Below are 18544 nucleotides of genomic sequence, written 5' to 3' on the forward strand. Positions count from 1 at the left end.
CTTTTCCTATTCAATTAAAAAGGAAAGATATTAAATATTTTCCAGTTCCTTACCTCGCGCATAATCAATCATGTAATATTCCTATGCATTTATGTTTTGTTCCGCTGGTCAGGCTTGCACTTCTTTATTAAGGCGAGCTTTCATAGCATAATACATACTTTCTTCCATACATCGTTCGTTATTACTATATAGTACTACAAGGGTAATATCCATATGAAAATGAAAGCTGATAAAAAGCCAACAAGTCTGGATTTTTTGTTCGTTCCGCGCGCAAATCCATTAAAAATTAACCGTCTTAGGCCATACTCTTCGCGAAAAACAAAGATTTCAGCACACGTAACATAATCGTTATTGGTGGTTTGGGAGATTTAAGCTTAAAGTGTGAAATTTCCAGCTCCCTTCGCTAGGCATGTCTACATGTAGTATTGCATAGTTATAACATAAGGAAGGTACCGAGCAAAACAGTTACGAGAAACATTTCCTTGTATATTACACATAAATAAACAAGATTCAGACCCCTCCCTGTCCCTCCAACAAAAATAAAATCCACATGCAATATATTTATCTATCAACATAAAGTATTGCCACATTATAACAATGTTAATGCTCTTGAATCTTACCTCAATATTATCAAAAAATATTAATTCTATTGTCTGTGCATTAGTATCATATTTTCATGAGCCAATAAGAAAATAAAATTAAAAGAAAGCAAGTTTTTCAAAAGGCTGCAAACAGGAAAAATGCATTTCTCACCATGTATTTAATCTTGGTTTTGCAGTTTATTATGACAAAATAGAATCTGAAAGTACATTCAAATAGTACTATATATATTTCAGATAATAAATAGTATCAAATATCAGTGCTTAATTAGAAAATACAAAACGCATAAAATGTATATATATATATAATCACCTTTCATTTGCGACATTATCCCCGAAACACATTCAAGCTGTAACAATACGTGTTCAGATCAAAATCATCCAGATACAAAAACATCACAATATCATAATTGTGACGTCCTGTGACCCCGTAACTCTACAGGGGTCTGGAATTTTACTGCTATGGTGATATGTTAATTGTTTTAAAAGTAGGCATGACCCGTAATTAGTTTCTAGTAGTTTGTCAGTTCAAAATTCAAATTTCAAATCGTTGAATTTGAAGCTAATGTTAATTTCATTAACGAGATGTCGAATAACCAGCTGCGCACGCGAATTGGCAACTGGCTCTCCTTAATGTTCCCAAGACTGGTCTACTTGGTGAAAATGTTTGATATTGATAAAAAAAAGATAATAACAATAATTAAAACATTATTGTATGTTTTATGTGTGTAAAAAAAAAGATTTTCTGAAAAATGTTGCGAATTGGCAACTGGCTCCCTCCATGCCTTCGAAGACTGCTGAATGCATAGATTTTAATAAATAAAATAATACTTCAAAGACGACATTTTTATCATTTTAGACTAAAAATGGACTTTCTTGAAAATGTCGATTTACTAACTTTCTACCAGTCAAGCATTTGGTAATTCACAAGTGAATTGGCAACTGACATACCATGGTGTTCCCTAGATCTATCTACTTGTTGAAAATATTTGATACTGAAAGAACAAAATATATGTAATTATAAGAATTATTTGATGCACATGTGTCTGAAAAAAAGCTCGGCTTTTCTGAAACATATCGCGAATTGGCAACTGGCTCTCCTGGTGAATTTTCAGACTGTTGAATGCATTTAAAAGAATAAATACAAATATAAAAGAACAAAACAAGGGTTAGAATGATTTTTTATCATGTTCTACCAAAACAATGACTGTTAGTACAATGTCGAATTACCAACTGCCTACCAGTAGGCAGTTGGTTATTCGCACGCGAATTGGCAACTGGCTCTCCTGAGTGTTTCCAAAACTGACCTATACGTTTAAAGTGTCGGATATTGATACGAAAGAACAAAATATATGTAAAATTTAATTATTTTATGCATATGTGTCTGAAAAATCGGCTTTTCTGAAACATATCGCGAATTGGCAACTGGCTCTCCTGGTGCATTTTGAGACTGTTGGGTGCATTGGAAGGAATAAATATTAACATTAAAGAACGAAACAAGGACTAGATTGATTTTTTTTATCATTTTCGACCAAATATATGACTGTCTGTAAAATGTCGAATAACCAACTGCCTACCAGTAGGCAGTTGGTTATTCGCACGCGAATTGGCAACTGGCTCTCCTGAGTGTTTTCAAGCCTGACCTATACGTTGGAAGTGTCGGATATTGATACGAAAGAACAAAATATATGTAAAATTGAATTATTTTATTCATATGTGTCTGAAAAATCGACTTTTCTGAAACATATCGCGAATTGGCAACTGGCTCTCCTGGTGCATTCTGAGACTCTTGAATGCATTGAAAGGAATAAATATTAACATTAAAGAACGAAACAAGGACTAGATTGATTTTTTTTATCATTTTCGACAAAAACTTTGACTGTCTGTAAAATGTTGAATAACCAACTGCCTACCAGTATGCAGTTGGTTATTCGCATGCGAATTGGCAACTGCCTCTCCTGAGTGTTTTCAAGCCTGACCTATAAGTTGGAAGTGTCGGATATTGATACGAAAGAACAAAATGTATGTAAAATTGAATTATTTTATTCATATGTGTCTGAAAATCGGCTTTTTCTGAAACATATCGCGAATTGGCAACTGGCTCTCCTGGTGCATTTTGAGACTCTTGAATGCATTGAAAGGAATAAATATTAACATTAAAGAACGAAACAAGGACTAGATTGATTTTTTTTATCATTTTCGACCAAAACTATTATTGTCTGTAAAATGTCGAATAACCAACTGCCTACCAGTAGGCAGTTGGTTATTCGCACGCGAATTGGCAACTGGCTCTTCTGAGTGATTTCAAGACTGACCTATACGTTGGAAGTGTCAGATATTGATACGAAAGAACAAAATATATGTAAAATTGATAAAATTGAATTATTTTATTCATATTTGTCTGAAAAATCGGCTTTTCTAAAACATATCGCGAATTGGCAAATGGCTCTCCTGGTAAATTTTGAGACTGTTGAATGCATTTAAAGAAAAAATATTAACATAAAAGAACAAAACCAGGGTTAGAATGATTTTTTTATCATGTTCTACCAAAACAATGACTGTCTGTATAATGTCGAATAACGAACTGCCTACCAGTAGGCAGTTGATTATTCGCACGTGAATTGGCAACTGGATCTCCTGAGTGTTTCTAAGACTGATCTATACGTTGAAAGTGTCGGATATTGATACAAAAGAACAAAATATATGTAAAATTTAATTATTGTTTTAATTTGTGTCTGAAAAATCGGCTTTTCTGAAACATATCGCGAATTGGCAACTGACTGTCCTGGTGCGTTTTGCGACTGTTGAATGCATTTGAAAAAATAAATACTAACATAAAACAACAACAAAACAAGGGTTAGAATGAATTTTTTATCATGTTCTACCAAAACTATGACTGTCCGTAAAATGTCGAATAACCAACTGCCTACCAGTAGGCAGTTGGTTATTCGCACGCGAATTGGCAACTGGCTCTCCTGAGTGTTTCCAAGACTGACCTATACGTTGGAAGTGTCTGATATTGATAGGAAAGAACAAAATATCTGTAAAATTTAATTATTTTATGCATATGTGTCTGAAAAATCGACTTCTCTGAAACATATCGCAAATTGACAACTGGCTCTCCTGGTGCATTTTGAGACTGTTGAATGTATTGAAAGGAATAAATATTAACATTAAAGAACGAAACAAGGACTAGATTGATTTTTTTTATCATTTTTGACAAAAACTTTGACTGTCTGTAAAATGTTGAATAACTAACTGCCTACCAGTAGGCAGTTGGTTATTCGCACGCGAATTGGCAACTGGCTCTCCTGATTGTTTCCAAGACTGACCTATACGTTGAAAGTGTCGGGTATTAATACGAAAGAACGAAATATATGTAAAATTGAATTATTTTTTTATATGTGTCCGAAAAATCGGCTTTTCTGAAACATATCGCGAATTGCCAAGTCGCTCTCCTGGTGCTTTTGAGACTGCTGAATGCATTTAAAGGAATAAATATTATCATTAAAGTAAATACAAGGGTTAGTATAAATTTTTTTTATCATTTCCTACCAAAACACAAACTGTATGTAAAATGTCGAATAACCAACTGCCTACCAGTAGGCAGTTGGTTATTCACATGCGAATTGGCAACTGGCTCTCCTGGGTGTTTCCAAGACTTGATTATTCGCACGCGAATTGGCAACTGGCTCTCCTGAGTGTTTCCAAAACTGACCTATACGTTGAATGTGTCGGATATTGATACGAAAGAACAAAATATCTGTAAAATTGAATTATTTTATGCAGTTGTGTCTGAAAAATCGACTTTTATGAAACATATCGCGAATTTGCAACTGGCTCTCCTGGTGCATTTTGAGACTGTTGAATGTATTGAAAGGAATAAATATTAACATTAAAGAACGAAACAAGGACTAGATTGATTTTTTTATCATTTTCGACAAAAGCTTTGACTGTCTGTAAATATTATCATTAAAGAAAATACAAGGGTTAGAATAAATTTTTTATCATTTCCTACCAAAACACAGACTGTATGTAAAATGTCGAATAACCAACTGCCTACCAGTAGGCAGTTGGTTATTCACATGCGAATTGGCAACTAACTCTCCTCAGTGTTTCCAAGACTGATCTTTACGTTGAAAGTGTCGGATATTGATATAAAAGACCATATAAAATGTCATATTGAATGATTTTATCCATTTGTGACTGAAAAAATGAAACTTTTCTGAAACATATCGCGAATTGGCAACTGGCTTTCAAGGTACTTTTTGAGACTGCTGAATGCATTTTAAGAAATGAAGATTAATATTTAAGAACAAAACATGGATAAGAATGATTTTTCATCATTATGTTTTAAAAGGTAATCAGACTTGCTTATACATTTTGAATTACCAACTGGCAACTAGTACGTAGTTGGTTATTCGAATGTTCAACTACCAACTACCAACTGCCTACCAACTTTACTGTCATAAACGTAACGCTTGTTAAACTATTAAACGTAACGCACGTTTGTGTGAATTATGAAAATTACGCCGAATATATCAAATTTGGTTGATAGGTGTTTTGCAAAATAAAATGGAGCAATGGGTGTATTTGTTCTAGAATGAGCAAACGCACGTTAGTGTTGACATATATGACAGTTTTTTCTAGTTTATTACGGATTAGCCAATATACTTAACATCTTTTAAGAAATGGCTCGATTACCCGAACACTGTCGGGTAACTGAGACATACAACGTTCGGTAACTTCATTTGACGTCTATCGGCGCTATCCGAGATGACGGACATATAGTGGTTGTATTTCAACACGGATATGAAATATGCTGATATCTTTAATGAAATTAGTTAACATTAAATTAACTGTTGTTAATAAAAATGCAACAGCTTACCTGTTGTTAATAAAAATGCGACAGCGTCTAAATTTTCATTGATACCTCGTCACGAGTGGTGGGGTTTATATGAATGGCCTCCGTCCGTTATTCTGTCTTCCGTGCTTCTGACTGTCTGTACCATTTTGTGCTCGCTCTGTATCTCCTAAACCCCTCAAAGAATTTTCATGAAACTTGGGTCAAATGATCACAACATCAAGACGATGTGCACAACTTATGAGTCTGACATGCCATGCCAAGGTCACAACTCAAGGTCAACGGTTTGAGCCTTCCATTTTGTGTCCGCCCTGTATCTCCTAAACCCCTAGAAGGATTTTCATGAAACTTGGGTAAAACCTCACCTCATCAAGACAATTGGCAAAACTTCTGAGTCAGCCATGTTGACTCAAGGTCAAGGCCACAACACAAAATCAAAGGTTTGAGCCTTTCGTTTTATGTCCGCTCTGTATCTCCTAAATCCCTTGAAGGATTTCAACATGACTTGGGCGTAATATTCCCCTTATCAAGACGAGGTGCTTAAAATTCCCCCATGCCAGCTCAAGGTCATACCTCAAATGTTAAATGCTTCAACCTATTACCATCAACCCTTTTACTATCAAAAACAGCGGCGGGGAAAATAGCTGTCTTTCAGACTGCCTTGTTGGATTTTGACCAAATTTGCACACAACTCGTGTTGTTTGGTTTAAACGGATTGAACGATATTTGTGTGCAGTCTAAAAAATGTGAACAGCTTATATAATACAACATAGGCACACATTGGGCTATCGTCACCAAAAATTAATTACTATTTTGAACAAAATATACACTCAACAAAATTTCTAATCGGTCAGTTTATATTTGTATCACTATTTTGTCAATAATGCAGGTATTTATATGAAATTTCACATGCCGACATTTGAATAGGTACTGCAGCTAATTATTAATTTATTTTTGGTGACTTATGGCCAAAGTAACCGCATTAGGCGCATTAGGCCTAATATTGGATATTTTGCACGTGCAGTGCATGTGCACCAACATGCACGTTTTTGTTTACAATTTTGGCATTACTGACGAAAGCCCAACTAGAAAAACACATATTATGGTGAAAATGACACAAGAGCACTGGGATCGAGCTGTCGGAATGTTGCTAGCTGGGACACATTTACGGCACGTGTGTTATTGTTTTTACAATTTCAATAGAATTTTGATGTTATTTGTTTGTAACTGTTACTTTGATGGTTATTTCCATTTGTAACCTTATTACCGTTTACAAGAACCTTCACTCGTTGGTTATCTACCATCCGCGCTGTTTTTTCGAAATTTAACCAAAGTACAATTCATTGAAACGACCGATTTTGAATTTTGTTGTATAATTCCGACAGCCCGGGCGCGTTGCTCTTGTGTCAATTTAACAATGATATGTATTTTTCTAGTAGGACTTTCGTCAGTAATGCCAAAAGTGTTCATTAACACGTGCATATTGGTGCAAAATATGCTAAATTGGCCAAAACGCCTAAAACGGTTACTTTGGCGGTGAGTCGGTCAAAAATAAATCAATAATTAGCTGCAGTATCTATTTAAATGTCGGTATGTGAAATTTTGTGTAAATACTTAAATACAATAAAAACTGACCGATTAGGAATTTTGTTGAGTGTATACACTAATTATAGCATTGTAGGCTAAAGGGAACACTTTTGTGATGTATTTCCATATTGTGATGTATTTTCATATTATGCATAAGGAATACGACGCAGTGCTACGCAAAATGAGAAAATGCAAAAACACACACATGGGCCATGCCCGTTTGTAAGATTTGGGACAAATTGTATATAAGTCCAAATGAATGCGATTAGTTCATTATTCTTCATCTTAGTACACATGATAAAAGTGGCTCAGTTACCATAAATATGTTTGGTAACTGAGCCATTTTGGACAATTCATCAAATGAAGTTTTCTGAAAAGATCAAAATAGCGTTTCGGGTATTTTTGCCCGAAATATGAACTAATATGTATCCAATAACTGAAGTAATAATACTTGAGAGATGCTGCCATTTATTTGCAAGAAACACGCTTCGTAGTTCTTAAGTGGCTCAGTTACCCTAATTTCCCCTATATATGGTATTGTATATGCGAACTAAGACAATATCAGATACCTTGAGACCTTTCTCCGTCCTTTTAACATGTAGGATATTTCTCGGTCCAAAATTCGTTATATTACGGAAAGAGCACACCGTTACGCTACAAACAATATAACTAAAGTGGAACTTTTTACGAACTGGATAGAAATATCCGTCCTGAGGGCACTTGCGCCTTTGGCGGTTACGAGTTATGACGTCTCAGCTTCCTAATACATTCGCACGTAATATTAATTAGTATGTGCGGACAAAATGAGCAATACGCCTGCACATGATGACGAAAACAATTGTTGCGAAATAGCTAATTTATGTGCAAAGTTCTGGAAGTAATGCTTCACGATCCTGATTATCTACACAGTATTGACTACCGGCGTACGCATGTACGTACTATATAATAAGTGTGAATGTTTGAGCTATTTTGAGCTCATATAGTAACATTAATACAGCGTTCTACGTCTCTCCGAGACAATTAAAGATATTAAGGTTCGTGGTGATGGAAAGCCGTAGGTGCTTTTCTGAACATTATTTCATATACGGACGGGCATCTTGGTAGATCAAACGACCTACTGCAAGCGCACTGGATGGATTTCTTATATCATATGAAAATCCCACACCCAAAGCTAAAATTCAAGCGCATAGTTGAGAGGGCAAGTGATTCGAAGTCAGCGACCATTGGCCTCGGAGGCCTTTCACGTTATAATTTACTATGGGCGCACAGATTATACAATGTCAATTTAAATGATTTTTTTGTAAAATTCATACAAAATCCTATTATAGATCTTGCTGAACATAAATTGACTCTAAAAGAAGATCTTTTCAAAGGAATCTATTGCAACAAACAAAATCATTTCACCAAAAATAAAGTGAAAAATGTAAAACTATACGGGATTTTAGTAGAATCAAATGATCTAATTAATTGTGAATTTAAAAAAAGCAAAGGGATTGAACAGACTTAGTAAAATAGCGAAATGATCACGAATGAATACTTGAGTTTCTGCGAACAGAGATTGGAGGGAAGAAATAAATAATGATTTAATGAGATTATTGAAAAGCAAGTTTTATTCTATTTTTAGAGAAAGGGACGCTGTAAAATACAAATCGGAGATTTAAATAAATGCTTATCTTTGCATGACTCTCAATTTAAAGAAAGGAAAAGGGCGATTCAGTAAAACGGCAAAGTAAAAGAGATTCGTGTTACTGACTTTTATGAATGGAGTCTGATAAAGAAAAGAGAAAGGTTAATGCAATAAGCTGCATAAGTTTGGTGTATCTAATTAATTTCACAAGTTTCGTGAATTTAAAAATGAAATTGGGAGATGAAAACAACGCGAAATAATAAAATTTTCAGGAAATGTACGTGTTTAAAAAGGACGAGGAAGAAAGACATGCAGTAAAGTATAAAATAATTGAATTGTAATGTTCTTCCAAGAATTAAAACCTTACAGGTTCTCTACCCGCTTTTAACGTAAAATGCAAGCATTGAAATGCATAACATGTATACACAATTTTCAAAACTGAATGTATGAGTAATGGTTGTGTAGGAGAAACCGACAATGCTTACAACATTCTATGGAATTTGATTATTAATGAAAGTATTTTTATAGTGAACACCTGAAGATACTTGTTTCTATTGTAGAGCAATAACTTTACATTTTAATTTTCATGCTGAAATTGTATATGATTTTCTGCATCCATTTCAAAGAATTTTACCCATCCTGCATAAGACTATAAATAATTTGTAAAATGATAACCACAAATACATTTGTTATACTGATTAAATTTTTGTACCTTGCTCAGACGTCATCCAGTCATTTATGAAAGTGTCAAGAAATGTTCTCGACGTAAAGATAATACATAAGAATTTTCTAAAAGTTCTAATGATAAGTCTCTAATGTTGAGACTTTGCAACACTGTATGTGAGAATTTGTCATATATTGTCTGTTATCGTTGCGGCATGGCAGCATTTATATAGCTTACATAAGTTTATTTGTAACTATTTCGTTATATCTTCCAAAATGCTGCAAATAGCTAATATAGCTTTCACACATCAAAGTAATCTTTTCAGTTATGAAAACGATGAATCAATGCTTTATTGCACATATAAATGAATCAACAAGGTCATACGGAGTGACACCGTAACTTCATAGTTGAGATATGTCACATGATATCGTTGAGACATGACTTACGTTGGAACGTAGTTCTCACGGAGTGCTACTAAGAGGAGCCACATGGTTTATTTAGACTTATATAAAGAAAAACTCTGAAACTCTTATCCAAAACCACACGGCCTGGGGCTTTGATATTTTGTTTGTGATATCATCTAGTTGTCTTCTACTAAGATTATTCAAATTTTTCTCCCTGAGGCCACATTTTATACTTAGAATTTTATTGAGAAAACTTGGAAAATCCTTTTGTTCAAAACCACAAAGCCTAGGGTTTGATATTTGTAATGTAGCATCATCTAGAGGTTCTCCAACAAGTTTGTAAATTATCCCCTTAGGGTCAGATATTGCCCCGCCCCGCGGGGGCACATAGTTAATATAGACATTTAAAAGGGAAAAAGCTTTGAAAATCGTCTTATTCATAACTAACAACATTCCAATTTGGACCACATGTATAGTTTTGAGTGGCCAGTTGAACCTTGACATAGTTGACCTTGATCATGACCTCATGACCTACTTTCACATTTCTGTAGCTAAAGCCTTCAAACTTGGACCACATGCATTGGATTGTGTACCGAAATAAACTTTGACCTTGACATTGACCTAGTGACCCACTTTCACATTTATGAAGGTACAGCCTTCTAATTTAGACTGCATGCATAGTTTTGTGTTCCGAAATGAAATTTGACCTTGATTATGATCTAGTGACCTACTTTCACATTTCTGAAGTTACAGCTTTCAAATTTGGACCACATGCAGAGTTTTGTGTTATAAAATAATCTTTGACCTTCATTTTGTCCTTGAGCTAGTCTTGAAATTTGGAACAATAAAAATGACTCAATGGTGGGAGCCAAGATCACTCTGTGATCTCTTTAAAGTATTAAGCAAATACATTTTTTGTATTAAGTATTAAGAAAATACCTAGTGACAACATCTCACTTCGAACATATGTAATTTGTACCATACCGTATTAGCTCCAATTTTTTCAACTACGTTTAGTTGCATTGAATAATTGGTCACTATTTACCATATTAACATGTACATTTTAAATCAGGTATGTTACGTCACTATTGACACCGCATTAATAGAAGCCATGGCGTTACAAAGCACTTTAATGTCAATACGGAGCAAAACACTTTGCAAACACATGCATGAAAACAATAATGCAATTTTAAGAAGACCTTGTATAAGTGACATCTGTTTGTATAAAAAAAAAATAAGAAAAATAGACAGTTAGAATACCATACCTTATCTAAAACATCAAAGGCAGATAGCCTAACCTCTAAATGTTATGGTTCGAACCATGGAGCTGCAAGATCGCGCGCGTATTTAACATCACATGCCCGGCATGTACGATGCCTATGTGTGACGAGGCTTTCGTTCTTGTTCTAAACATCTTCATCTTTTACTACTTAGTGGTTTCGTCTTCTTTTTCTCTCATCTCCTTGTAGTAGTCATCGCTTTGTTGTTCGTGTCCTTGGTGAAAACATATCCAGCATGTTTGTTGTTGAAACATTCAATGATACTAGAAATCAATACAGCACTACCGATTCCAACAATTACTCCAATGGCACAAAACCCTGTACCCTTTTTATTGTTGTATACATAGCAAAGCGCTCTTGTTTGCCACGGTCGAAGAAACAATCACACATTGATTACGTACGTAGTGTGTTATCTGTAAGTAGAAAGATATTCAACATTTTATTTTACCGCTACTTAAGTAATACCTGAACAATGGACCAAGATGAGAAGCCAGTAAATAGCAATCTAGGAGTATAGTATATATACAGTGCAATTTACATTGAGAGACCTCCTAAGGGAAGGGCAGAACATTGACTCGACTCTTAAGAGAAACGGTCCTTTAATACAACATAATTTATTCTTTAACAACATAAAAGGGAACTGAAAAGGCAGTCTGTTCCGAATATTGGTCCCCATGTATTGGAACATTTGAGTTGTCTTCGCCAGTCATACCGACAATGCGGAGAAAGACGCTGATGCAGATCAGAAACTGTTTCATCTGTAGTCCATGTTCCAATTGTCACCCCACAACAGAAACAAGAAGCATCTTCCCGTATGCCCGTGTAGTAAAATCCTGCTTTGGCTAATCGTAGGGGAGATACTAAAGAAGACTGAGGAAAATCTTTAAACGACATATATCTTGTCCACTCGTTATTCATCGTACAATCTAAATTCATTTTTTAAAAATATCTGAATTTGAAGGGAGTAAATAAGAACAATACTGCAATGACTGTCAGTACAAAATGTATCTCCCTTGCTTTATACTCTATATTTATATAGTATATTCATTAATTCGGGATTGTTCGGGAATGTTCGTATCGTTAGTCATAGATAAGCTTCACTGATAATTATCGTGTTTACATTGGTTGTACGTGTGTTTTGTATTTCAGCTGTAATATGACTACCCTGAATACGTAGGATTGTAACGTGGTCGCTGTTGTAAATCAAGTAAATTAAACACTATTTATGTGTCTTAAAATATTGACAATGAATGTTTTATATTAGTCTTACATTCAGGCTATACAGCAATCGTATTATGATAAGTGTTATTTTGCAATTTATTGCGATACTAACAAATCAAATGAAACTGATACATATCTATGTTGTCCGACATTACGTTATATTTGATGATTGTTTAATTTTTTATTTCATTCAATTTTTTTTTTGCTTGTTGTTGATTGTTTAAAAGGTTAATGAGTCCAGGTATTTGACTTTACATCCGCTTAAGGTTTTAATTGTTCGCATATTGGAATCTCCCACGCTTTTTAACAATTTCATATTCTATATGGACAGAATCAACAATGTATTAAAAGGGGAGGTAATTTGTATAATTTTATGTTTTATCTGTACTGTCTGAAACCTAGATAAACATTAGCCTTCTCAAAAATGCAAATAAAGCTACATCACTGAAATGAAATAAAATAGAATATAAGAAGCAGCAACGGTACCTCGAAAGTATATGTATACACGTTCAAGGTGGCACATTCTAAAACATAAATATGCTCATGTAAAAATAAATAAATCAAAACCAAAATAGCCGTTAAAAATATAACTCGATTACGTTGCATATGTCTTCGCACCAAATGAAACAACATTTAAGACCACTGCACAAGGTTAAAGGTGTGTGTAGGAAGGGGGGGGGGGGGGGGGGGGGGGGCGGGTAAAGTTATTTTCCTTGGAATCCCAACCTTTCCTGTCACTCTCAAACAGGAAAGCGTATTGACCAAATTTGTAGGGAGTGAGTATCTAAAAACAGTACGGCGATGTTTCCAATGATAAAAGTGTAACTAAAACATTTGTTTTAAGGTGAGACTACATTTTAATGTAATAACGGTCTACTCACTTTAAGATAAATGTAACACAAACATCGGTATCAGGACAATCTCCATGGTCGTTTTAACAATATTGAACTCGAAAGAACACAATAGGAACTTTTTTTTAAATTTTCAAATCATTCTAAACTCAGATTTGAATTTCTCAGATATGTTAAACTCAGCGTGCAAAAATGAACAAAATTTTCTAATTGCAGTAGATTAATCAAAAGATCAACTGTGTGTACATCATACATCAATCACACTGGGCATATCAGTGCAAGTTATGTTAACATTTCACTGCATCATGCTGCGGGTTTGAGAGTACTTTACTCCAAATATAATTACCATTTCTTCTGACCAATAAACTTTCTGAAAGATAAAAGGCAACGATAAATAAAATGTAACATCATACATTTTCATCAAAAATATCTGTTATCGTCATCTTCATATACATGCGATTTTTACTTCACTGGCATATTATCATAAAACGATTTTCATTGCTTACAACAAAATCATAAAAACGATCCTGTCAGTAAAAACATTTTCAGCATCTTAAGCCGTAGCAGCAGCATTAGCAGAAGCAGCACCACCACCACAACATCAAAAATAATCCTCATAAAGAAGCAGCATAAATACATGTCACCATTTCCCCTACATTTTTCAATTTAACAAAATAACAACATCATCATCATTGCTATCAACACCATCAGTACCTTTTTCATCATTAGCATTTTAAAAAATTGACAGAGGCAATATCATGATATTTTGACTTAACAGCATCATCAGTAAATGCAACAATAACTGAGCTATCATCATCATAAACAGCAGCAGCAGTATCTCCAATAACATCCTCATTCCACCACTTACCTTCGTTGTGACCTTTAATAATATCTGATATAAAAAATATTTTGACTCCCAAATCTCACTTCAGTTTTACTTTCTAAAGATAACATTTAAGGGTAGACAAAATTCCAATACTCCACTCCATATTATATAGTAATCTTACAACAATTGTGGTTGTTTATGTATCAGTATTAATAGCGTTCGTAATTAACAATTTTAATATGTTCTATCCATTTCTTTGTTCAACTTTGGTATTAATAAAACTTAAAACGGAAACCATGAAAAATCAACTGAAGGTTCAAGCCATGGTGAAGTTTAACAGAAAAGTCGCCAACTCAGAAGTTGTCTATGTAACAAAAAATCATTGAAAATAAATAACATACTTTAACTGTAATATGCAATTTAAACTGACAATAACTACATTGTTTTCTTAATTCGTCGATTTTTCTTCTCAAATAAAATCACATATTAGGTATGTAAGTTTAGTAAAAGCAGAACTAATTTGAATTTCGTTAATGCTTTTATACATTTCTGATTACGACATAACCCTTTGTACTGTATCTATGGCTAGAAGTGATGATGAAAACGCACAAATGATCACAGAAAGGTCAATTTGTCAATAGTTGAAACTGTATCATCGCGCACTGGATGAAATAACTTCTTTCTTAAGCTACGCAAGATGCATATATTTCAAACAGATCGATATCGACAGTACAACTACTTAACAATTGAAAACCAGCAATGTTTAAATATGTAATATATATCAAAGAGATGCCATGCTTACTGAATCAAGCACGGACTAAAAAACTAAACGTAATGCATCTAAATAATATAAATCGTATATACGTAACACCTCAATACATTATGTGTTCAAACCTCCGAAAACCGGAATCCTCTAAAAACGAGGCCTTGACTTGATCAAAATACGATCCAGTATTCTGAGTTTTTATTATACTTGAGCATAGCTTTAGACTCCAGTCAGCTAGGACAACAGTTTGCGTAATTGTCCCAATTATAATGTATTCGCAGTATTAAAATGCTTACCGATGTACCCATCTTCGAGACAGAATACATTCTCATCTTCCGTCCATGTATCATTTCCTTTACACACCATGGTATGAGCACCTTTTAAAGTGTAACCCTCCTTACATGAAGACGTTACTCTAGTTCCAATGTGAAATCGGCCATCTTTGTTGGGCTTTGGTTTGATATAGCCGTTCGCTAATTTTGCCGGTAAAGAGCAACTGTTTGCTAACAAAAGAAAACAGTCAAAATAAGTAGTTGAAGTATTTATGCAACTTATTTTCTCCATTACAGTATAACATATTGATCTAGTATCAATCTGATATTATACTGTAAATACAAAAGAGTCTATGTTCCAACACAACGTTTGGATAAAAATTTGCATATATATAACTCCATAGTTGTATAACAAGCATTTAATTTCAATTTTGATAACATTTCATTTTGGAAATAAGTGGGAAAATATTAGAAAACAATGTAAGAAATCATCAAAAGGGAGATAATTCCGAAGAAAATATAGGAACATTTCTTTTAACTGGGTCCATATCACACGTTTGTTTATATTAAGATATTTATCGACTGTGACTTTGATCTTTGAGATAGTGGTCTAGATGTTGTGCATGTCAAATCGTCTTACTATTGAGTACATTTGTGCCAAGTTATACTAAAATCCCTTTATGGATTGTCAAGTTACAGACCGTACAGGAAAACAGCCCTGTTGACCTTTGACCACATAGTGTGATCTTGACCCTAGCTTTTGCGTCAAACAAATTGTGTCATTCAGGGAAATATTTGCGCTAGATGATATTTAAATCCTGTTTTGCGTGATAAAGTTATAGACCGGACATGATAAAACCATATCGACTTTTGATCTTCAAGTGTGATAATGACCTTTGAGCTAGGATTCTTGGTTTGCACATGGCACTGAGTATGGGGAATATCTTTACCACGTACAATTGTGATCCCTTAATGGATGATAAAGTTCTGAGACAGACAAGAAACAGGCCCTGTTTAAGCCATGTTAGTATTTGAATGCCAAGTGTGACATTGACCTTCTCGTCGTTTAATTGGAAACATAGGTCGAAAGCTTTGCATGTTACATCGTCTTATTATCCCTCCACGGATTGGTGAGGTACAGACTGGACTGTGGAAAAAAGCCCTGCCGACCATTGATTTCAAAGTGACACTTTTTACTTTGAGTCAGGGGTCCGGGATTCGAGCATGACACGTTCTCTTATCATGAGGAACATTTGTGCCAACTAATATTAAGATACTTGATAAATGACTGAGTGATAGACCGGACGCGAAATGGCGAACGACCGAACGGAATGATTGACGAACGCATGGACGGAAAAACGTAATCCTATAGTTTAAGAGACTGGTTTTAAACACAATTATCATCTAAGATAATCAAAGTGCGTTGAACGTTCCAGCCTGAAATTCATCTAGTATATAATTATATTTATCTGTGCATCGCGTTAAGCTCTCACATTCATAAATAATGAAAACGGTTTACCTGTTTCTTCATGAATCTTCTTTAACGCAAATTCGTCTGAAATAAGTTTGATCAGATATTGTTAATATTTGTTTTCATCTCTGAAAAGTTCTAAAAGACATATCACAACCTAGTGACTTATTTCTTCCAATAAATAAACTTCATGAAATCATTCTGATAATACATTTGTTACACAGCTAAATCAAAGCGTTGTAAATACTGGAGGTAGGATTGTCTTGAAATGTATTGATTCTGTCAGGTCCGAGATCAGCAATGTGCCTTTTCTGTTGGGACTGTTAAACTAGTAAATTTCTTCTTTCGGTTGTTTTTTACAACAGTGTAACCATTTCTTTGCCAAATTTCTATGTTCATTGTGAACTTAATGACTAAATATGAACAATGCAGACTGTCATTATCAGACTGTGCAAATGCACATGTAGATACATACACACAATTTCAAAACAATAATACATTTTGTAATAACTATTGGGAAAATATACATCAGACTATAATAACATAGGGACCAGAATTGAAACACATTTTTTAAGGTCACTAATAACAGCATGAACGATCAGACTTTTATGGAATACACATATAACTGATTACGGTGTTGCAGATTAAAATAGATAGTTATAGCCAAACTATTTCAGCATGAAATATTTTGATTTTGCTCTAGAATAGTAATAACTTTTTACAGATCTACCGAGAGCTAAGTAATATTGTATTCGGCAATATAATAGATTCCTTTCTCAATAAATTTTCAAGTATCATAAATCATTGGAAAAGTCTTTTACTTCTTTTGATTATCAAAAGCATCTATCCAAGGTATGTTATTCTATTTCACTTCTTTGTGGTGATTCAAATAACAAATATCCGAGCTTTTACTTTCCCTAAATTCTGAATTATTTAGTACAGTTAATTTCAATAAAAAAAAATCCGTCATCCAGCAATAACAGCGTGCTTAGTTTATTGGTCAGCGGGCACATCGTCCGCTTAAGTTAATACTACACTAATCCTCTGCATTCAATTAAAGCGCGCAGTGAAGTGTGGTAATTTCAGTTGTTTTATGTGCTGCAATTTGAGAACTATTTTCTTTCTATGACGGTTATCAAAAAATCGATTAAGCCGAAATTCGTATATATATTATTGTGGTTTCGCTGGACAATTCGTCCAAAAACGACAAGTAAAAAATTTAAGACCCTACCTGAGTTAAGGAAATATATCCATTAATTCTTCTTAGTATTGTTTATTCAGTCATGCTTTTAGTTTAAAGTTTTAAAAACAAAACTTGAATATCTTAAAATGTAGAACGAAAAATGGTATACATGTATTCTCAACTAAATGCATTAAATAATATGTACATTCCTGTATAGTATACATGTATTCAATAAAACGTTTAGAAAGTAAAAATTCTAAACTAAATTGACTTCTTCATATATTTGTTTTTATTATTAACAGAATATGAACTTTTTAGTGTTAATTCATGCTTTTTAAGTAACATTTTAACTGTTTATTGCAAAATATTTTACAAAATTTAACCGCTCAAAATTAAGATACTTACACATGTAAGAGTCACTTAGGCAAACGGGGGTTCCAGTCTCCGCCCATCTGTTATTTCCAAGACACTTCATCGTTCTTACACCAATTAAAGTAAAATTCTGTTTGCAGGTAAATGTTATCGTTGTATTTATGGTGTATAGACCATCCGTGTTTGGAAATGGGTTAATGAACCTGTTAGGTAGTATTGTTGGAACAGTACATGTTTTAACTATAATAAGAAAAGTGTTAACAGAGATAACATGCGTGCACAAACATGAAGAGAAACATTAAATAATAATAATAACAATCATGTGAGGAAGCCATCCAGCTAGCTTATGGAAGGTCGGTGGTTCTACCCAGGTGCCCGCTCGTGATGAAATAATGCACGGTGGGGCACCTGGGGTCTTCCTTCACCATTAAAGCTGGAAAGTCGCCATATGACCTATCATGTGTCGGTGCGACGTTAAATCCAAAAAAAAAAAAAGAAACAATTATCATTATATCATCATCTTGGTGCGCCTGGTGAAACAAAGAATATTTTGTGTG

General features: G+C 34.1%; 1 protein-coding gene across 1 annotated transcript; it reads right to left on the bottom strand.

The window, feature by feature from the left end:
- Nucleotides 1-13384: 13384 nt before the first annotated feature.
- LOC128553953 (uncharacterized) lies at nucleotides 13385-18249 on the bottom strand. The gene is made up of 4 exons (XM_053535153.1): nucleotides 18021-18249; nucleotides 16481-16516; nucleotides 14986-15192; nucleotides 13385-13467 (listed from the first exon to the last, which is right to left on the bottom strand). Exons 1-4 carry the CDS (start codon nucleotides 18088-18090, stop codon nucleotides 13385-13387), a joined length of 396 nt encoding a protein of 131 aa, XP_053391128.1. The 5' UTR covers nucleotides 18091-18249.
- Nucleotides 18250-18544: the final 295 nt, after the last annotated feature.

This window comes from Mercenaria mercenaria, unplaced genomic scaffold (assembly GCF_021730395.1).
Source record: "Mercenaria mercenaria strain notata unplaced genomic scaffold, MADL_Memer_1 contig_4539, whole genome shotgun sequence".
Lineage (NCBI taxonomy): Eukaryota > Metazoa > Mollusca > Bivalvia > Venerida > Veneridae > Mercenaria > Mercenaria mercenaria.

Coding starts and splice junctions, on each gene's coding strand:
- LOC128553953 (XM_053535153.1), bottom strand. CDS start 18,090: ATGAAGTGTCTTGGAAATAACAGATGGGCGGAGACTGGAACCCCCGTT. Junction 16,517..18,020: donor CCTAAGTGACTCTTACATGT/GTAAGTATCTTA, acceptor AACTTATTTCAG/ACGAATTTGCGTTAAAGAAG. Junction 15,193..16,480: donor GAAGATTCATGAAGAAACAG/GTAAACCGTTTT, acceptor TTCTTTTGTTAG/CAAACAGTTGCTCTTTACCG.